We start from the raw sequence: 23,249 nt of genomic DNA on the forward strand, positions 1-23,249 counted from the left end.
CCTGCATCCTTGGATCACTCTTATCCATCACTAGCTTGATGCCTGTGCTTTGCTAGGGTATTTAACTACTTTAAATCCAGTTATAATATTGTCGAAGGCTTTCACGGCCGGAGAACGATGGTTGTTGTGGGTTTTCCGGGCTGTATTGCCGTGGTCTTGGCATTGTAATTTCCTGACGTTTCGCCAGCAGCTGTGGCTGGCATCTTCAGAGGTGTAGCACCAACAGAGAGATCTCTGTCTGTTGGTGCTACACCTCTGAAGATGTCAGCCACAGCTGCTGGCGAAACGTCAGGAACTACAATGCCAAGACCACGGCAATACAGCCCGGAAAACCCACAACAACCCCAGTTATAATACTTACAGGTATGTAACGTTTTTTGGTTTGTGGGGGTGGGGTGTTGAGTTGGTTTTGTAGTATAATAGCATAGTACCCAAGCTTCAAAAAGGTGTTTGAATAAAGCGAAGTGTGTTGATGCCGAAAACTGATGAAGTGAAATTTGAAATGTAACATTTATCAAGAGATTTTATAAGGAAAAGATTGTAGGGCAATAAATAAAGTGAAAAATATGTACAATCTTTTTATTTTTTCTACTGAAGGACCTCTTCGTAGACCTCATTGGTGATTTTCACCTCAGGTGCTAGGATCACCAGGCTGCTGGGTGAGCTCACTCTGGAGCGGGCCACGTAGAACTGCCCATGTGAGAAGCAGTCCTTCCTCAAGTCAATTCTTGCCACCTTCAGTGTGTCCCTGGGTCTTGTTCATCATCATAGCAAAGCAGGCCTTGAGGGGGAACTGCAGTGTCTTGAATTTGAAGGGGTTCTCTGATGGTATGAGTGGTATGCGTGGTATGAACACCGAATCTCCCCCTCCTCCCGCCAGTGAACAACGTGGCCTCGATGATATTCTTGTGGAGGCTTTCACTCGTACTCTGGTGCCATTGCAGAGTTTAGGTGGGCTGAGGTTCTGGAGCAGCATCACTAGAGCCCCCACATTGAGGAGAAGCTTCTGGGCTGGGAAGCCAGACAGGTTGAGCATACTGAGGAACTCCACAGGATAGTGGATTGCATCATCTATTTGCACCACTGAGTCCACAGATCTGTACTTCATTTTGAGTGAGTTGTGTTTCATTAATGATGGCAGCCTTGTCAATCTGGGGGGTCAAAATGGCACGCTTGCACAGCCAGTCCATGGACTTCTCCATAATAGTGACGATATCAGGATATACCATGGCTGTTAGGGTTGTCACTACTGTGCCCAGATCAGCAAGTATGGTCACCTTTCCCTTGAACTCAGAATATTCCCTATTTTTAGTAGGAGTTCAGAGAATTCCCTAGCAGAGAACTCCCTCGTCTCTCAAATGGACCCTCATGTTCTTTCTTAGTGAGAGTTTCCTGATGAGGGGCCACAGATATGATGCCTTGACACACACAATAACCTCGTCAGCTCGAGTTCCCCTTGGGACTACTGGCAGAGTCTGCCAGAAGTCTCCAGCCAGCAGCCCGGTGACTCCCCTCCATCAATCTCTTGTAGCCCCTGATATCTTTGAGGGTTATGCTCTGTCCCTCAAAACACCCCTTCCTCCTTTTAGCATGGTGTATGCTGCAAGAGGTATGAGCTGGAGTTGGACTGAGGGAGGGGTGGTGTGGTGGGCACTTCAACAGGTTCATGTGAGAAGTTCACATTGAAATGGCCCCTAGAAAGGTCATGCACTATCTCCCCATGAACATTTAAAAACTCAGTTGCCATACTGACTTTTATATAAAATCCCTGTTCAGGAGTCTTGTACTTTCTTTCTTCAACTGTCTGCAGTTTCTTGACCTGATTTTTACCTCAGAACACAGAGTTCCACAACTGAACCATCAGAGGTGTGTGTGTGTGTGTGTGTGTGTGTGTGTGCGTGCAAGCAGGCAGGCATCACAGTAGGGTTGCCAGGTCCAAGCTGGGAAATTCCTAGACATTTTGGGAATAGAGCCTGGATAGAGTGGGGTTTGGGGAGGGGAAAGGCCTCAGAATGGTATAATACCATAGAGCCCACTCTCCAAAGCAGCCATTTTCTCCAGGGGAACTAATCTCTGTCACCTGGAGATAGGTGTAATTCTGGGAGATCTCCAGCCACCACTTGGAGGTTGGCAACTCTATACCACAGGGAGATTGGCAACCCTAGTGAACTTTTAGGGGAAGACTGTGAGGTGCTTTTTACCTCAGGACACATTCAATGACTCCGTTAGCAACTGTTTAGAATGTTGGACCCATATGCAAATGACCCTGAAAGCTAGCCCGATCAGGGAAGAGTGGCTGAGTTGGCAGTTGGCAGGGGAGGAGAAGCCTGCCAGCCACACAGGGAAGCTGTATCCCTATGGGGAAATACATTTTACCCCTTTTTACCCCCTTAGGGGGAAAATTTCTTAAAATCCCTTCTTAGTGAGCCTCTACATCACAAAAGGAACATTCTCCCCAGAATTCAGATTTCTAGGTCCAGGGGCTGGGCATTGATGAGTCAGTCAGGACACTTGTCTTTATATATATATATATAGAAGATTAGCCTCAACAGATTCAACTTATGACCTTGGAATGAGCTGATGTTTTCCAAAACTTACATGGAATAGTCTTTGAACATTTTCTGAAATCACCTGTTTTTTCTTTCAGTTTGGATCCTTCTCTGGATTTTTGATCCATTAATTTCAGAGCTCAGTTCAGTAGCAATCTGCCTACATCAATGCCTTATTCCCAAATGAAAATCTTTATATGTGTTATGTCCCTTCAAGTCATTTTTGACTTATGGTGACCCTATGAATTAACAACCTCCAAGACATCCTATCATTAACAGCCTATCATTACCTTCAGCCACATCAGATGCAGAACAGCATGTCTCTACATGGCCTAAGGCCCCTCTCTACATCTAATAATTTCTAACATATTAGTAATGTTCCACTAAATCACTGGGACAAAGGAAATTCTGTCATTTACAGTTCCTTCCTCTGTTCCAATTCCACCTCTCACTTTAAGTGTTCCAAACAGACAAGGACTTGGGGGATATCTAAGCAGGGAAAAGGTAATGTAGTGGCTACCTTTGGCATCTCTATCCATGTACTTGCCTTTCTGCATGCAGAGGGCACTGTTCTAAGTAGTGTTCAAGGTAAGGAGTCCTTTGGGAAAACAGTATCTGGTAGGGTTTCCAACCTCCAGGAAGGTCCTGGAGATTCCCTGAAATTTATAATTGATCTTCAGGTGAGAGAGATCAGTTCCCCTGCAAAAAATTTCTGCTTTGGAGGGTGGACTCTATGACATTATACCCTGCTGAAGGCCATCCGCTCCCCAAACCTGCCCTCCCCAGGCTCCACCCCGCCCCCCTCAATCGCCAGGAATATCCCAACATAGATTTGGCAACCCAAGTTTGTGGGAAATTTTAAGAACAGCAATAGGGGTCAGTGAGCATCAAGAGAGCTCAAGAGATGAGTTAACAATGGAATGAACTACATAGGAGGAAGAGGGAGATCAGGAATGGCAAAGGGGTGTGGGATAAATGTAAAGTTGCCTTTTTCTTGAGGGGAGGACAGAGAGGACAGAGACAAGGAGAGGTAAAGAAAAGAGCAGAGGTCTGAGGGAAAAACTGCAGGAGAGACAGGCCTGTGAGAGCTGCAAGGATACCAGTGGGGCTTGTGGAAGTTGAAGCAGAGGATTTGGACTCCTGAAGTACAACTGAAGCTCCAGGTAGAGTTATTATATAGACTGTATTTGAAAAGCTCTGGGAAGAATGCCCTGGAACCTGGAAGGTCATTCCCAAAGCTTAACTGTCATGTTTAAAAGGCCTCATTGGCCTCTTAAATATGGAACTCAGTTATTACTTCCCATCCCTTCTCAACTGAAGCTTCCCTGTTTACTTACCTCATTAAAGTTCTTGTTGCTATTAAATATGGGTCTCTACAGTTACTAGAACCCACTAGGGTTGATAATAGAAGTATCCACCCTTAAGTACCTTCAGCACTTGCCTTTAAGCTTAATTGCCCAGGCAAGCGACTAGCTGGTATTGCTATTACAATTTTCTAACAGGAAGGCAAGAAGAGCCTTGCTGGATCATACCAAGTGTCCCTCTAAAAGCTTTTAATCAGCGGTCAACCAAATGCTTTCAGGAAGTTTCAGGAAGCATGTAAGGAGAGCAAGGAAAGCAAGATGTTCCCCATGCCCCATAATATAGCATCCGAGTGATACTGCAGCATGGAAATTCCACATATTTGTCTTTAAGATCTTTCCTTTATGAATGTGTCTAATAAAGGATAGGTTTTTTTAAAAAAAAAAAACCTTTTAAAGCAATCTAAGCTAGTTCACAACTGATGACAGTGAATTCCAGAATTTATTTATTGTATGTAAATTCTTTTGTCTGTTCTGAATTTACTACCCACCAATTACATTGGGTGAACCCAAGTTCCAGTGCTGAAATATCTCTTTATTTACTTCTTTATATGTCATCGTTTCTTGATACTTCAATTTAGATTATTAAAATGTCCCAAATGTTTCTCCTTTAATCACAGAAAAGTGATCCAGTTCCTTGATCATTTCTGTAGCTCTTTCAGGGTTATTAGAGATTTGTGTGGGGACAACTGATAGACGGAAAGATCTGGACATGTGCATACAAAATAGCTCTGGGCAAACAAAGGAGAAAAGCATATGGGAAGATTGTTAGTCTTCTATATTCTATCAAATTCTGACCCTACATCCACTACTAAATTGAATGCAATCTTTATATGATTTCTACATGTTTTTAAATTGCTAGCCATTTCAGAGTGTTTGGCTACATGGGTTATATTAAAATCTAATGTAAACAAATTTATCTTTTAATGAATCAGATCTCTAGGTTTCCATATTTGCCCTCTAGTTTTGAAACAATTGCCACATAAGGTGAAAACAATTACAGACAATCATTCCTCTTAAACAAATGATGATAAAGCTGAATGGATTTGCACTTTATGTGGTAAGCAAATTAGGGACTTTTGATCATCATCTGTTTAAAGCAAACATATATTGTCAAATCATTCAATCAGCCCAAGCTAGTTCTATGGAAAATGATTCTGTATCCCAGGGAGATAAAAAGCATGCTCAATATAAAACTTTTGAAAATATATCTGGGTATAATTAAAAGAAAGGACAATACTATTTTTTTAAAGTAAGTCCTGGAGTAATATACATTTTCCATTAAACCCACACAGATACCTGAAAAAACTTAACTTTTAAAAAATGATACAAAGCCAAAGATACTACAATTTATTCTTAAAACGGATTTTACTTCTATAGTAAACCAAGTATTAACATAAAATACTATCCTAATAAGTAATTTTACAAATAGTATTTCTGCTCTCATATTGTATTGATATGAATAATCTTTCCAATTATTTGCTCTATCTGAAAAAAAGGTAAACAAACCATGTAAGTATACAATTGTTTTGGACAAAAGACCCTTGAATAATTGTAGCTATGATCTCCAATTTTCTTATTATCAGAGAAGACAGTAGTACATACAAAAGCTGGCTATTTCAGCCAGGCAGTAGCTAATGCTAAAAAGAGAATGCACATTCAAAGCTGTCCCAACTTGCTGTCTAATGAGGAGCAATTAATCCATCTTATTGTATTTCAAAATGCAGAAGACTACATTCACATGGAAGGGAATTTTTCAGGGCTTTTACTATTGTTCATTTAATATTAAAAATACTATACTGAGCTATCTTTAGCAAACTGTCAACGGTGTTTTCTTTTTACTTGGAAATGGCATGGAATGTACACTAATGGATTTTAAAGCATGGCATATATGTGAACTGTAGGCATTTTAATTTTTGCTTCCTTTAATGAATTTTAACACCATATGCTAATGAATACTGGAAATCAAAGGCAAAAATTTAACCATTTCTATAATACCTCCTCATGCATTTTAAGGGGTGTCGAGACATTGCATCATTTTCTACTTGGAAGATAAGCAGCAATTATTCTAAGCCAAGCATCAAAATTATCAACAATGTTCAATAAACTTCAGTCATTTATAGGAACATTTACTATCCTCAATTAGAATACATAAAACTTCTAAGATGATCTACCCATGAATGATTACAGAGGTATTTCCCACAACATAAGAAACATGTGTGCCCCCAGGTGCCTGCTAGTGGCAGGCAAACTCCCAGAGGTTTGCCCTGTTGCCCGTTGATCTGCCAGTGATCAGCAGGAGGTGATAAGGCCCTCAGAGGTCACCTGCCACTGGCAGTCACTCTGGGAACACATGCAGCGCACATGATCCCCGGGGGGGGGCACAATGATATCACTTCCTGAAGTGATGCCATCGCGCCAGCCACAGGCATGCTCCCATGGTTTGCCAGAATTACCCCCATGCAAAGTGTGGGAGCACATCTACAGCCAGCGTGATTATGTCATTTCCCAGAAGTGACATCATCACGCATGCACTGGGAAAACAGACACAGAGCCAGCATGAGGTAAGGGTTGGGTCCCCCGCTCCCACCGGGAGGGTAAGGGGATCTGGCAACCCTACCAGGGTTATGCACTTATGCTCAAATTAGCCATGAACTCTAGCACAGTATAGTAAAATTGCTATATTATACATCATTGGAAATATCTCCTTTGCATGTACAATTGTAGAACTGTATTTAAATAGGCTATGCACTTATGGTTAGGCTGTTTTGCAGATTAGGCAAGTTATATGCAAGAAAAGATGCAAACTCAAGCTAGGGCTCAAAAAGAATAGTTTAATGTATAAATGCTATCTATAAAAAGATAAGATTACTTATACTCTCACAGGCCTTTTCTATACTGATAATTTGCCATAAGTCCAGTGCTTCTGGGAAGATTTCTCAGTTCCTCACAACAATGTGGTGCTTTTGTGTACACCCACGTTTTCTCTTACTTTGCTGCACACTTGCTTTGTTGTGATGTTTTGGGAAAGACTGCAGCAAAATCAGGAATATTGCCATGTGGGCAGGAACGTCTGGATTTTCCCTGCCCCTGCCCACACAGCAGATATTCCTCTTGTTGCATGCCACGAGGGAGATTCTTAAAATCAGCTTCTAAAGCATTCTACAGATACCCCTGGAAATCAGCTGGCAGCAGCTGAGAGGGGGAATAAATTTCCCTGATCATTACAAGAGTAGCATGAATTGACCAGGTCTGGGGCTGTGTTTCAAATCTGTTCCTATCAGGCCTCATACTCATAAATATCTTCTGTTGATTGTGGAGTTAACTTCCTTTCTTTTGTAAACTTTGGATAATTGTAAAGAAAACCATAAATAATCTGGCCATCCTTGACTGTGCTTGTCTTCAATCCTATAATAAGAGATGGGTCAGATAAGAAGCATCATGAGTAATACTTCCACGCCTGCAGCCATCTTTTAATGCTTATGATTAGTGGAAACCACCAGGCTATCCTATACTATCATTTATTTACTTCATTTATACTTTTTTCTCTCTTCTCTTCTGTAAAGACCCAAAGTGGATTACAATAGTCTCCCTTTCTCCATTTCATCCTCACACCGACTCTGTGATTTAGGTTAGGCAGAGAATGTGTAACTAACCCAAGGCCCTCCAGCAAGCTTCCACAGCGCAGTGGGGATATGAACCTGGGTTTACACAGATCCTAATCTCTTTAACCACCATACCAAGCTAGGTAACAGACTGTTCTGCTGCTGCTGCTGCTGCTGCTCTCTCTTTCTCTCTCTCTCTCAACCAGTGCTTCCTCCAAGGAACTCAGATAACACTCACAGTTCTTTCATCTTCCATTTTACCCTCACAACAATCCTGTGAGGCAGGTTAGGCTTAGACTGTGCAATTTAGCTAAGGCCCTTCAGTAAGTTTCATGGGAAGAAAGGACATTTCAGGCCAGGTCTCTACAGTCTTAGTCTGACACTCTAACTGCTACACACACTGCCAGTCTCTTAGCCAGTTCCCTTCTGGGCCAGCATTATTTTATTCTGGTATGTCCCTTTAGCAGTATAACTCTGGAATTGCCTCCCCATTCAGGTTATGGGTGCCCAACTCCTCCTTACACCCTTCTGATTTAGGTCACTGGCAGCCTGCCTAGCCACCAGCACCTGACCCATTGTGAGATATTATCAGTCTACTCAAATATGCCTGCTGCTGTTTGAAGTGGCTGTAAAGATGTTATACACAGAGAGACAACACTAATGCACCAGAAGTAAAGACAACTGTGAATGTTCGCTAATCGAGGTATGAAACACTGGAGATGAAACATTGAGTATGAAACACTGCATCTGATGAAGACAGCTGTGGCTCTCGAAAGCTTATGCTACAATAAAGTTGCTTAGTCTTAAAGGTGCTACCGAACTCCACTATTTACTACTTTATACTAAAAATGACTTCTTGAATAAACAGTACTCTACTCTAGGTGAGGCACCCTAGAAAACAGTTGTCAGGAGTAGAGATGGGCACAAACCACAAAAAAACCGAACCATGAGGTTTGTGTTTCATGAGTTTTCACAAACCAGGAACCACGAACTGGCATGAACTGGAGCAAGTTTGTGGTTCATGGGGTTTAAATGCCCCTTTCCGGCCGCTTAGCAGTGGCAGAGAAAGAGGCATTTGACAGTTTAAAGGGCCCTTTTCTGCCTTGTAAGTGGCAGGTCCCTTTAAACTATCAGCTGGCAGGCAGCAGGGGGGGGGGTTCCCCTCTCACCACCTGCCAGCTGATAGTTTAAAGAGACCTGCCGCTTGCAAGTGGCAGGGCCCTTTAAACTACCCAAACCCCAGCCCCCCTTCCCCAGGCCCAGCCCCACACGTACCTTGCCCTGTGGGCCCATAGCGTCCTCCCCTTCTTCCTGCAAGGGGCAGGAAGGCCCTCGCGAGGCAGCGGAGGAGGCTGAAAACGGCCATTTGAGGGGCAGGGGAGGCTGTTTTTGGCCTCTTCCGTTACCCTGAGGGCCCACGGAGTGTCGGAAGCGGCCAAAGATGGCCTCCCTGCCCCTCGCAGGAGGAGGGGAAGGACACCGCAGGCCCAGAGGGCAAGGTAAGTTTGGGGCTGGGGGGGCTGGGGTTTGGGCAGTTTAAAGGGCCCTGTGGCTTGCAAAGGGCAGGTCCCTTTAAATTATCAGCTGGCAGGCGGAAGGGGGGATCCCCCCCTGCCACCTGATAGTTTAATGGGACCTGCCTCTTGCAAGCTGCAGGAAAAGTTTATATGGCCATTTCCCTGGGGAAATGGCCATTTAAACTGCCCCTTTACTACCCAAACGAACCAGTAGACCATTTCGTGGAAGTTCGTGCAAACGAGCTTCCATGAACTACTGGTTCACAAACCACAAACTGGCCAGGTTTGTGCATTTTGGGAGGTCATAATTTGATTCGTGCCCATCTCTAGTCAGGAGCTGAGAGAACTAATGTATGGCATTCTAAGACAGAAGACAATTAATCATTGGAACATGCTACAAAGTGAGAAGGTTGATTCTTTGTCAGTCGTGAATCCTCAAATTAAACCATATGGCATTTCCAGAAAATGCACTTCATTCAAGGACAAGTTGGTGATACTGAGAAAATTTAACAGCACATGCTACTGAAGAGGCTGGACTACATTAGGAAATTGGTTCTTCTTTATCTTAAAATGTATGAACTAATCAAACTTTATTGTCGTACCTTCACCTTTTATCTGAAAGCCCATTGGTGGCCAAGAAACTGGAGAAGGAAAGTCAAACCTTTCATTTTATACTGCAGATTCACAGAAACCCTTCCTTTTTTCCATTGGTGTTACAACATGATTCACTGGCTTTGATTATGCCTTGGTTGAAATGCTCCCCCCACAAAAAAATAAAAACCCTAGAAGGAAGAGACCGTTCCTTAGAGGAACTAGGGTGGGATCCCCATATTGCTGAATGCTGTGCTATTGTGATCATTCACCTCCTGAATTTTTCTGTCCAGACAGAAACATCCAGAAGATGAATTATCACAACACAACTTCTTCTTCCTTCCCAACCCATAGGAGGAATGGAGAATTGGGCACAAGATTGTGGGACAGGTTAGACGAGTCTCTGACTCCAGGACTGTCCTTGTGTTGAATTCAAGAGCAAGTCTTAGCTCACAGATTATCTCCCCATTTCTTCTCCTGCTCTCTTCTCTATAGGTACAACACATCAACTTAATAGGGCAGATCTTATATTTATTTCTATGTAGGTGACTCTAGACAGATGTGACAGAACCTCTCCCCACAATATCTGGCTGTATCCCATGGGGGTCAGCGTAATCCTGCATTCAGATAAATGCAAGGCATCTCTCAATTTAATTGTACTTTTCACCATAGATGAAATGTAACAAAAGAATATACATGCCTCAAACTCACTGCAAAATTCAACTTGGGTATGGCCCTGGAAGCCAAGTACCATCAGATGTGGTCCTCTCAGGCATGTTCTCTTTTTTCCTTAGTATTAGTAGAAATATCCATTTTCTTTCTATTTCACATAAAAGGATTACTGTGAATGGATCAAGCCACTAGCCTTGTGCGGAATTTTTTATTCTCTATCCTTGCCTATGAAAACAGCTCCTGGGATAGTTCATATTGACAGGAAAAACTGAGAGCAAGATGGATGGTTTCTGAACCATTGACTAGTTTTCATTGGTGCTTTGTCACATAAGCACATTGCATTGCTGCAGCTTGCCCTGTTGAGGTGATGTACATACCACAATTATTGGAGTGGCAGAAATTATTGCTCAGATGCATCCAGCAGATTCTTTAAGCAAATTCCTTAGAACTAAACATATTCAACAGAAAGATGCTAAACTCCATTTACTATAAACATTCAGAATGTCCACTAGGAAAGAGAATTTGCAGGTATCATTGGCATTAACTTTGCTGCTTGGCTCTACAGAAAGCTCCACTGTCAATACAGAGGTGCAGCAATAAGAAAAGTATTGTTTTAAAAGGGGTACCCTTTTAAAGATTTTAGCTGCATTTTGGAAATATTACAGTGCATTTTCCCATTCCACGGCATGACAAAACAACAGAATTTTAAGCCTGAGAACCAAAGAAAAAGCCATTTGATAGAAATTTATGGAAGTAGTCCCTCCTAACAAATTCATGAATTTATTCCCACAAAAGAGGCTGCAGGTGCCCAGCATTCATTAGGCACATGCATGGAGTCAGTACATTGCTTAGATTTCTAAAATGAGCCTCGGTACCTAATTTTAGCCATCAGGATTGGGTGGTTTTAGTCTGAAATGCTACAGCCTTCTGTATTGTTGCACCCTGGGTTAAAAAGCAGTATGTTTAAGTTATCTTAGTACTTCTCCCCCAACCCCGACTGCTCAGCCAGTGCAGCTCAAAAGCCAGCCACCAACAGCCATACAAGCTTGCCAGCATGCTGCCCCACAGCATATTGAAAACCAAAAGCTCCTGACAAGTAGGACAGTGACAAAGCCAGCCTGTTATTTACATACTGCAGTTCTGGGATTGTGGCAAACAGCATCCATACAGTTTACTCTGTAAGGCAGCGTAATTGCTTCCTACAACGTTTTGCTTTCAGCTCATTTGAAAATATATTTGTTCTCATATATTTTTTTTAAAAGTACTCAGCAAAAAAAAAAGAGAGAGAAGAATTTTTGAGGATATCCAGGTTGCTAGGGTTTTACTAGAAATTTTTTAAAAAGAAAAAAAAATCAACACTTAACTTTATAGCACTTCTAAGCATTTTTCTTGTAAATATTACAAGATTGAAATTTGAAAAACATTATTTCCTTCTGATTCTTGCTTATGTTAGAAATACGTGTATCCTCAGAAAATGGAAAAGAAAAATGAAATCTATAGTCCTTTTTTAAAAAAATGAGGCAATGAATAACTTCCCTAGGAGGCACTATTTAAAATACTCCTAAGATAAAATAACTCAGTAAAAGTGAAGCACTTTCGCCCCATTGATTTCAACATGCTCACATACTAGGTAGCCAAAGGGCCTTGGAAGTGCTTCACCCAGGAAGGAATAAATAGTTTACTGGGGGTGGGTAGAGTGATTCATAAAAAGCAGATTTGTTAAAATGGTGTTGGAAGGACTGTGGAAATCACAGGCAAATGTTTTTAAGTGGGAGGCAACAGGTAGAAATCCAATGCTTATAAAAAAAAAACCCTTACTTTAAAAAAAAACTGAAGTTTTCAAAAATTTAAATAATAAAAAATATATATCCACATTTCATTCGCTGGAACTCTGTTTCTATGTATAATACAAAAAATTCCTTTTAGCTACATCATATTAAGCATTAGATTTTTTAAAAGTCTACCTTAAAAAAAAAGAACCACATGATTTTCTGTTGAGTATGTATCTACATAGCAAATTATATTTTGAAGAGTGTTAAAATATTTTTAATACAGACGCTAGTGCAGAAATCAAGAGAGACACAGATAAAGATAAGAAGTGCAAACAGCTACCACATGCAAGGAAACTAGGTTACAAGAATCACAGCACCAGGCATCCACCAATCACCAGGGAAAACAGGAAGTGAAATGCATAGCAACCACAAGCCCAAAAGCAGAAAAGCGCATACCTTTAGCTTGGAATGAAAATCACGAGATTTCCTTCTGGCAAGAACCTGAATGTGACTAGACACCTGCAGGGTAGGGGAAGGGAGGGAAACAAAGGAAAAGCCTGTAACCATGGAGATGAAAAGCCCCCTACAACTGGGCAAGCCAAACGTACCTTAATGGCGGCTTGAATTTCTCGAACTTTCTTCCTTGCTAAGACCTGTATGTGACTAGACACCTACATTGTTCAGAGTTATAAAATAAAAAAGAGAACAAAAAAGAAAGAAAAACACAAAAGAAACACACAAAAATCAAATACAAATTATCTTTTAATTAAAAAATAAAAGTGGGGGTGGGGTATTTGCATCTTTAGTAAGATTTGCTGTTAAAAGACCACATTCTCAGCTATTTAGCACAGAACTGGACCAAATATTGATCATCACTGCAGTGACATGATTATAAAGAAAAAAAACTACATTACTTAATTTTTGTTTCTATCAGAGTGAAACTGGGATGCTGCCTGGAGTTATATAAGGATTATATGCTCTTTTCTTATATGGGGGGGAATGACTACTGTATTTGCAATAAAGAAGTTATAGTTTTTCCAACTGAACAAAAGAAAATTTAGTACCAAGCAACAACACATTAAATTAAAACATAAACATGATTTGGCAAAAGTCATATTGTTGACTTTCTCCATAGCTCCAAGTTCAGCTGAAGAAGTAACACAAGATTTCTCATAGTTCTTGAGAGAACACCAAAGCCATTATCATAAAGAGGCTGAGAGTTATTTTTGTCTACATCATGGATTCAATATTATTTCATACTATACTAAAGAGAAAAAGAGAAAAATTATTCCAAAAAGTCAACACAGTCACATAATTAGACAGCACCACAAAGAATTAAAGAAAATAGTCACTACATCACATTTTATCATATTTGAACCCTGCCATTTCTTCAGTGGCATACATGGGGAGCATCTCAACTCCTTTATAACAACACTGCAACACAGGTTAGGGTGAGAAACACTTCAATTGACCCCAGAGCATCCTGTTATCTTTACTGCAGTGTGAACACTGAACTCAAAATTCCCTAGGTCAAGTCTGAGAGTTCGACAGCTAGAGAGAAACACAATATTGCAAATTACACAACAGTGAGCACTCTTTATATAATTACACAAGTCATTCAAAAACAGTTCCAACTCACAAGGATCAAACTTCTAGTAATGCCTTAACATCAAATAGTATAAGCTATTTTTTCAGTGCGTTGTGGCAAAGTTAAATGAAATTGAGAAATACAGCCATTCAACTAGCAATCTTCTATACTCGTTGTAATTTTAACTATTAATAATGCAGAACAGCACTCCAATCACAAATATACATCTAAATTTCTAGAAAGAAAAATCTACAGGTTTAACAATTGTCTCATGTCTAAAATGGAATCGAAAATTAAAATCTCTAGTAGTAAGTCTATAGAACAACTTGCAAAAAAGAAAGACATTAACAGAATTGGTATTTGTTCCACAGTAGGGGCAATTGCACTGTTTGTCTCTTCAGACATCACATCAAAACATGTGAGGAAGGTAAGCATGGTTTTTTTTAGTTTTCCATCTTTTCGGTAGATAAAAGGGCCTCTGGAGAAAACCTTTGGGCACTATGATTTGTAAATTCAGGTATTATGAAAAAATTTTAGTTAGCTCAAACTATGGTTTTAAAATCTGCTACAAACTGTAAAACAGGGTTGCACTCACCTGTAACTGTTGTTCATTGGGGTCTTCTGTGCAGATACACATGGAACTGTGCATGCGCAGGCCTGCTGACTGGAGGTTTTTTGTAGCTTTAAAGTCTCTAGATGGCACTCGACGCCTCCCAGTGCACAGGGCGAAACAGCCTATAACTGGGAGGCACAGCGCCCTTTGCCCTCAGCAACTCTTTCACCGCCCCACTCCTCAGTATGAAGAGCATACAGTATGGAAGGAGGGAGGGTATGTGTGCCTGCACAGAAGACTTCAATTAACAATAGAAACTATTGTTTTCATTGTTGGTCTTCTGTGCAGTCCCACATGGGAGTTTAACAAGCTTCTTACCTGGGTGGTGGAACTTGCTCTTCAGTTAAATATTGATTGCAGTACAGTTGTATCCACTGCTGTCTCTCTCCTGTCAAGGACATCCAGGGCATAATGCCTTACAAAAGTGTCCGATGACGACCAGGTCACTGCTTTGCAAATGTACTGTACCTGTAACTGTTGTTCATTGGGGTCTTCTGTGCAGATACACATGGAACTGTGCATGCGCAGGCCTGCTGACTGGAGGTTTTTTGTAGCTTTAAAGTCTTCAATTAACAATAGACTAAGACTTCAATTAACAATAGAAACTATTGTTTTCATTGTTGGTCTTCTGTGCAGTCCCACATGGGAGTTTAACAAGCTTCTTACCTGGGTGGTGGAACTTGCTCTTCAGTTAAATATTGATTGCAGTACAGTTGTATCCACTGCTGTCTCTCTCCTGTCAAGGACATCCAGGGCATAATGCCTTACAAAAGTGTCCGATGACGACCAGGTCACTGCTTTGCAAATGTACTGTACCTGTAACTGTTGTTCATTGGGGTCTTCTGTGCACAGGGCGAAACAGCCTATAACTGGGAGGCACAGCGCCCTTTGCCCTCAGCAACTCTTTCACCGCCCCACTCCTCAGTATGAAGAGCATACAGTATGGAAGGAGGGAGGGTATGTGTGCCTGCACAGAAGACTTCAATTAACAATAGAAACTATTGTTTTCATTGTTGGTCTTCTGTGCAGTCCCACATGGGAGTTTAACAAGCTTCTTACCTGGGTGGTGGAACTTGCTCTTCAGTTAAATATTGATTGCAGTACAGTTGTATCCACTGCTGTCTCTCTCCTGTCAAGGACATCCAGGGCATAATGCCTTACAAAAGTGTCCGATGACGACCAGGTCACTGCTTTGCAAATGTACTGTAGAGGGACTCCTTTCAGGAGTGCTGTTGACATCACCTGGAACCTAGTAGAAAGTGCATGTACTTCTAGTGGACAAGGTAAGTTGGCATTCATATAGCATAGCTTCATAGCCTGTATTACCCATCGTGAAATGGACTCTGCGCTTGCTCTTTTCCTTTTTTTGGATCCTGCATAGCAGACAAATAACTGTCTATTTATCCTAAAGTATCTTGTATGGTCTATTTAGACCATACAAGATACTTTAGGATGAATAGACAGTTTTATTTAAAACAATATCACCCTCCTCATGTCTAGTGTATGAAGGGACCTTTCTGCCTTGCCTGAAAAGTTTGGGAAGAAAACTGTCAGTGAAATTTTCTGTCACATGAAACTTTGACACTATTTTAGGTAAAAATTGCAATTTTGATCTAAGGACTACTTTTTCTGCATATATTTTGAGGAATGGTTGGTCTATGCAATGGGCTGCCAACTCATTAACCCTTTTAGCCAAAGTTATTGCTATTGGCATAGCTACCTTCAACGTCAGTGCTCTTAGGTGACAGGTGGCTAGGGGTTCAAAGGTCTTTAATTTAGTTGCAATGACTATTGTGGCACTATCCCCCCAGTTGGAAGGAACATGTTCCTTAGACCCTTTAGAAAAAGTTTTGATGTGTAGTGTGAGAACACTGTCTTTTTGTCAATTGGCATGTAAAATGCCAATATAGCTGCTAGGTAGACTTTCACTGATGAAAGAGAAAGTCCCATATTCTTCAGCTCTAAAAGGAAATCTGGTACTTCAGTCAGGGGGCAACTAACTGAGGTGATCCCTCTTTCCATTCCCAAGTCACAAACTTTGTCCATTTGTATGCATTACCTACTTGTAGATAATCTCTTGGCATTAGGTATAACCTCTGCCACCCCTGTAGAGAGGCACCCTATGGGTTCAGCAGCCATGCTGTCAGTTTGTCTACTGCATGCTGGAACACCCCTTGCCACACTATCAGGTCTGGTTCTCTGGGTAGGTGGCAAAAGGTCTGGTTTGTCAACTGGTACAACTGATGAAACCATAGTAGTCTTGGCCAGAAGGGTGTCACTGCTATTGCCTTCATCCCTTCTGCCTGCATCTTGCTTATCATTCTTGAGATTAAAGGAATTAGTGGGAAAGCATAGAAGAGACTTTCCGAACAGGTGATCTGGAAGGCGTCCCCCAGCGAGCTCAGCTCTAGGCCTCCCCTGGAACAAAACAACGGTGCTTTCTTGTTTTCCTTTGTGGCAAGTAAGTCTCTCTCTGGAGGGCCCCACTCTTGGAATACGGGTCTGATGTAACAGCCCCTGATAAACCACTCATGTGTGTTTGCACTGATCCTGCTTAGTCTGTCTGCAATGATGTTTTCCTAGGTATGTGCACTGCTTGCAAGTGGACACCGTGCTTGACCACCCATTCCTATAATGTTATGGCTTCTAGGCACAAGGACTGGGATGTTGTTTCCCCTTGTTTGTTCATATGAAACATAGCTGTACAGTTGTCTGTCAGCATTTTTACATTCTTGCCCTTGATCACATCTGAGAAAGAGATTAAGGCATAATGTATTGCTGTTGGTTTGAGCGTGTTAATATGTAGTGGTAGTTCATCCTCTGCCCAAGTACCATGGGCTGTAAGGCGCATAACTTGGCTAGTGGGATTACAGCTGTAGTGGAGACCATAAGGCCCAGTAATGTTTGTATCCTTCTAGCAGATTGTGTCACAGGAACATCCTGACCATACCTTTTAGCTTCTGAGCCCATTCTGTGGGTAAGAATGCTCTGTTAAGCAAGGCATCTAAAATGGCACCTATGAATTGCATCTTTTTCCATAGGAATCACCTTGGATTTCTTGTGGTTTATGATTAGGCCCAATTCTGTGCAGGTATGCAATGTTAAGTCAACCTGTTTGTGTAGATCTCCTTCTGAATGTGCTGAAATCAGCCAATCATCTAAATGTGAATATAGAGACCAACCTAAGGTAGGCAATGACCACTGCCATACATTTGGTGAATACCCTAGGGGCCATGGGACAGCCCAAAGGGAAGCACCTGGTACTGGTATATCTTCTCTGTGCAGATAAACCTCAGATACCTCCTGTGAGAGGCGTGAATAGAAATGTGAAAATATGCATCTTTCAAATCAATTACTGTGAACCAAGCGTACGGGGGGGGCAGTAGAGTTATTACCACATTTAATGTGGTCATTCTAACCTTTTGTAGTTTGATAAATTTATTAAGATTCCTTAGATCCCGTATGGGTCTAAAACCCCCCCCCCCATCCTTCTCTACTAGGAAGAATTTGGAATAAAATCCAAGCTGTTTGTCATTGTAGGACACCTGCTGGACAGCTCCTTTGTCTATAAGCACCTTTAGTTCCTCTAGCAACTCGGGTTGAGGAATGTCATCGATGTTACCAGGAAAATGCAAACCAAACTTAACTATATCAAGCACACACACATCTGAGGTGATTGAACACCAAGCTGAATAATAAGCACTGAGTCTGTTGCCAAATGGTGGTTTACTGTCCTGCTCTAGTCAGAACTGTTTCTGACAATGCTGCTGCTCCTTGCTAGGACTGGGACTGGGAGCCATGTCTGGGCCTGTGTGGTGGCTTCCTTTTTGAGAAGCTCCCTTGGCCAGCATGGTAGGCCTGGTAGGGACTGCTTTGAGAATACACGTAGCTCTGATAAGGCTGGTATAGATATTGTGTTCCTCTGCAGTACTGCTGCCTAAACTGTGGATTGCTAGGTCCTTGCTGAGTCAATGGGAGGACTCCATAAGACCTAGCAGTCTGCCAATCCTTTTGTTTCTGTGAGAGGTAGTCATCTGTCTTTTCAGAAAACAGTGATTTGCTCTCAAAGGGAAGATCCTCAACTTTATTCCGAGTCTCTAGTGGTAGGGCTGTGGACCTCAGCCACGCATGCCTCCATAAGACTATGGCTGATGTCAACGCTCTGGTTGCAGCATCCACTGTATTCCTGCCTGCATTGATCTGGTGCCTAGCTAGGCGCAGAGATTCCTCCCTGATGACCTTTGCTACGGGCTTTTGGTCCTCTGGTAGTCTTTTGTGGAGGCAGCTGCCTTATTCCACAGGAAAATTGGATAAATACCCATCATGGCAATCTTTATTCCAAGTGCAGCTGAGGAGTAGATTTTTCTATCGATGCGGTCTAATTTCCTCCCCTCCTTGTCTGAAGGCACAGCATATAACCCCTGGCGTTGCTTCAACTGCTTCTCGTCAGTTACTAAAGAGGAGGGGGGAGGGTGTAATGAAATAAATGGGCAGGAATCATCCTTAGTCTTATACAGTGCTTCAGCTTTCTTTGTTGTGGATGTGTTAATGGTTGGTTTCTCACACAATGAGTTCATCAGTTCAACATACTTCAATAACAGGAAAAGTCACACTAGAGGTAGTTCCTGAATACAGGTGCTGTAGTATCTTGTCTTTGGGTTTGGAGTCCGTGGACGTAATATCAATTTCCAGAGCCTTAGCCATCCCCAAAAGTTGCTCTGAATGGGACCGGAAGTTGTCAGTGGGCGAAACTTCACCAGGCTCAACTAAGGTCTTGTCTGGGAACGAGTCAGAAGGTCCACTTGGACTAGTTTCCCCTCCATACATTCTAGATTCTGGCTCTTGGAGCTGAAAGGTCATCACTGACTCCTGGATAGAGTGTGGTCATCTCACTAATTCCTCATAGGATTTGTGAGAAAAAACTGACTCCATATGGAACAGTTCACCTATGACCACTCTGTAGTGCATTGGCACCTGTTGGTGGTACCATGGAGAGCACTTGTGCGAGTAGCGTCACTCTGAGTGAGTGGAGTGGCAGCTCCTTCGAGTTGTCCAGGCTCTTAGAATTTCCACCTCTTCCTCAGATGAGATAGTTGAGCGGGATCTGGATCTGGCTGATGGAGTCCTTGGTGGTTCCAGGATCTCCACATTAGAGGAGTGCCGTTCCCTCAGCACCTTAGCTTTGCAAGGGTCAACAAATGCTTTGTCTTAGCCCATTTCTTCTTTGGTGGTTCTGTCAGAGTTGGCTTGGTAAGCTCAATGGCTGTTGGCTCCGAATGTTGTACTTTAGTTGGTGGAAGTGTCGGCACCATTGATGAAATCGAGTCTCTCAACTTTGATCATCGGATCCAGGATGTAGATGGATCCGAACGCGTAGGTGACCTCAGTTCCAAGTGTCATTTTCGGATCCAGATGGAGTCCGACAAACTCAATGTCTCACAGGAGATGGAGGGAGGTCGGATCCGAGATGTTGTCAGTTCCGATGGTGCCGTCTGATTTGCCGGAGTCAGGGTCGGATCCGGTTGCTCCGCAGCATCATTGGAGGGTTTCTACTTGAATGCTTTCGCTTCTGGACATGATACCATGAGCATGTTCTCCCAAAGGGCTGCCTTCAGTCAAGTGGCCTGTTCTGCATGCGCTTTTGGTGTAAAGTCCTGGTAGACCTTGCACGTTTGGGTATTATGCTCCTCGCCTAAGCAGAGGAGGCAGAGAGAGTGACCATCAGTCTTGATCATCTTCACGTTGTATTTAGAGCAACATTTAAACAAGTTTTTTTCAGCCATTACTCATGAAGATCTTATTTTTCCTAGGTGAAGAATGGAAATGCACCGATTCTCGGAGTCTCAACCAAAGCTACAGGACCTCTCTTGCCAGTGGCGAAAGAGAAACTGAGGGCATCATGCCTCCTGGGTATAGACTGTTTTGGCAGGAAAACAGCCACGCCAGTGTGCTGAGAGGCATCAGGCGCCCTCTAGTAACTTTAAAGCTACAAAAACTTCTAATCAGGAGGCCTGTGCATGCGCAGTCCTATGTGGGACAGCACAGAAGACTGACAATGAACGTCTGGCTGCTTGCCACCTACAAACCAAACTGCAAAATGTTCTGTCATTTCAAACATCTGAATTAAGCTTCCTTAACCATGGTTTGGTTTGATGCCTTATCAATCCTGGCTTAATTGGATTTCATTCAAACAAATGGAGCCTCATTCTCTCATGGAGAAAAAAAAAACCCCTAGGTTAATCTCTCCAAGAAATCACATTTGAAAGCTGACAGCAAGAGACAGAAAGGATATGAAACATTTTTTTATTCTCAGTGTGTGTACTAAAAAAATCTTGTTCCTCTGAGTGGCCATGAAAAACTGAAACTAATGTCTCTTCTGAAAACATCCTAAAAACCCTCCAAATGCTTCACAACGTTTGTCCATTCTATTGTTTTCATAAATATCATAGCAACAATCCCTAGATATACAGTACAATCCTAAGAAGAGTTACTCCAGTCTAAACCCATTAATTTCAATAATTTAGACTGGTATACCTCTGTTTAGGATTACACTGATAGATGTAATACATTCAAAAAGGGTGCTTGAAAGTAAAGTTCTGATCTCCAAGAACTGACACGAAAAGAAATCTTGATTAATAAGTTATACTTTTAAATATTGACTCTGAAGTAACCACCGGTCATACAAAATCATAGTTAGAAGAAATTGGATTGGGGGAGGGGAAGAGGAGGAGAAGAGGCTGATGATCAGAATATAATCTGATTACAGTCAGAAGCATAAACTAAGGTGTGGGCTGCTTGTCTACTTTTTTTATTCCTGCTTCATTCAATTTCTCACATTCTTAAAATCTATCGTACTCTGATTTCTGCCAAACAAAGACCTTTACCAACAGAAAATAAATGCCTGAGTAGGTGAGCCCCTGGCACTGGGCCATTTCCCTCTCTAGTCTCTTTTTGCTGAATCGGCATTATGATGCCACAAAAAAGACATAGCACACCAGTGTAGGAACTTTATCCTTCCTCATAACGTATTAATATTAAATGCATGACAGCAATGTATGAGTAAGCTGGCATTTCAAATGAAAAATAACAATGGAAGTGTAAGTATAACTTTAATTGGAAAAAAAAATGATATCATTTTGCTCCAAAGTTCCAGAGTAGACTGTAGAAGTTAAAATTGCACCCACAATTCACTCCAGGAATGTATAAAGAACTTTGCATGGCTGAGACTTCCATGCGCAATTGCGTATGTTTAATGGTGATCTGAAACTGTTGGGGGAGAGTGCTTACCTGCCTCGTCACTAAGTCACAGATCTTTGTAACTTTTGAATCCTACCACAGACAGTGTGCAATCCAGCAAGGTATCTGTTAAACCACCCTAAGGGCCCCACTGCAGGAAGATTTCCACTTTTACTGGAAACAGAGTCCAGTTGGTGTGAAACGTCAGAATTATACAGTCATAATTGTAAAATGAGTTTCTGGGCATGTGAGCAATTTATAAGCATCATAGAAAAATCAGGGATGTTCCCAATAGAAGTCTCTGTCCCGGATTCTGCAATGGTGTGAGGTTCAATAAAATGCCTCTCTTTCAGCCACAAGTCTTTGAAGTTATCTTTGAACACTTCAAACCTAAGCAGCAATGTCATTAAAATTCAAACATTAAATCAGCCCTTTAAACATGGTACTTTTTAAAGAATGACCAGGAAACTGAGTTTTAATGGAGATGATTTTCAAAATTCCTGAATCATGGAACCCAGGGGTACAAATTAATCAGCGCTGTAGCAAAACTTCAGCTACGTCCACCACCAATTTCAGTGGTCAAGGGATAGAGTCTCATTCATGTGAGGATATGAAAAAAATATCATTGTGGACTTCAGTCCAATCTTCTGCAAAATGGAGCAAGTTTGCAGCACTTATTGGCATACAGTTATCCTTTCCTCCAAGAGGAACTGCCCATTGAGAGTTGGGGAAAGCTTTAGCACAGTATGTCATGCAGCACTAGGAACTGTAGAAAGCAGAGAAACTCAGCAGGAATTATCCATCCTCAGACAAGGGTAGCAGAGGTTCTTCTAACTCTCAATGATGACTTTTCTGGGGGCAGGGGTGGCAGTGGGCAGCTAGGCAAAAGGGAAGCTCAAAAATAGGTTCTGTGAACGCACTCTGATCATGGAATTATAAGACCAAACCAGCTGATAATAGTATGAGTGACATCCAGACAGTTCTAAGCCATTCCTTTTTCTTGGCAATTCTTGTGTTTTTTACCTAGTTGTAATGCATATCAAAGCTTTGCCTTTTTTAGATTTTGGACTTTCCTGCATCATAAAAATCTCACTCAACAGATTCAGAAGAGATCACAAAACAGTATATGCAGTTCTTTAGTTTTTTAAAGACTCTCTCTCTCTCTCTCTCTCTCTCTCTCTCTCTCTCTCTCTCTCTCTCACACACACACACACACACACACACACACACACACACACACACACACACACACATAGAGTGAGTGAGTGAGTGAGTGAGTGAGTGAGTGAGAGAGAGAGAGAGAGAGAGAGAGAGAGAGAGAGAGAGAGAGAGAGAGAGAGAGAGAGAGAGAGAGACTCACACTCCCAAACAATTAGTTTTAAAACTCTGGATTAAGGGGGGAAAACCTCAGAATTTTCAATATACCTCATCAGTGGGCACTAATTTTAGAAGAGCGGTGTGTAAGCACATTATTAGTTATTATTGTTCCGTCACTTAATGAAGTTAACACTTTCTCATGAACAGGAAACTAATTTATTCTTCAGAAAGTTACCTTAAAACACATTTCTTTATACATGTATACCAATGCTCTGAGATCTGAGCACACTCTCAGAGACAATAGGTGTGATCAAAGATCTGTTTTCTAATCCAATTTTTATTTGCAATTCAGTAATTTATTTATTTCAGAAGTTAATGTTTCCAGACTACTTTTCCACACAGCAACTTACAGTTATAAGTGTATGGTG

General features: G+C 41.8%; 1 protein-coding gene across 2 annotated transcripts in view; it reads right to left on the minus strand.

The window, feature by feature from the left end:
- The window catches only part of TEAD1 (TEA domain transcription factor 1), a 192,050-nt gene that overhangs the window by 76,328 nt on the left and 92,473 nt on the right, over window positions 1-23,249 (minus strand). Inside the window, exon 3 of one of the 2 annotated variants that reach the window (XM_054970616.1) lies at window positions 12,676-12,738. In XM_054970616.1, coding sequence (XP_054826591.1) covers window positions 12,676-12,738 — 63 coding nt within the window. Of the gene's footprint in view, window positions 1-12,523; window positions 12,645-12,675; window positions 12,739-23,249 lie in introns of those variants that run through there. The other variant, XM_054970617.1, reaches the window with a different exon arrangement.

The sequence above is a fragment of the Eublepharis macularius genome, chromosome 2, assembly GCF_028583425.1.
Source record: "Eublepharis macularius isolate TG4126 chromosome 2, MPM_Emac_v1.0, whole genome shotgun sequence".
NCBI lineage: Eukaryota > Metazoa > Chordata > Lepidosauria > Squamata > Eublepharidae > Eublepharis > Eublepharis macularius.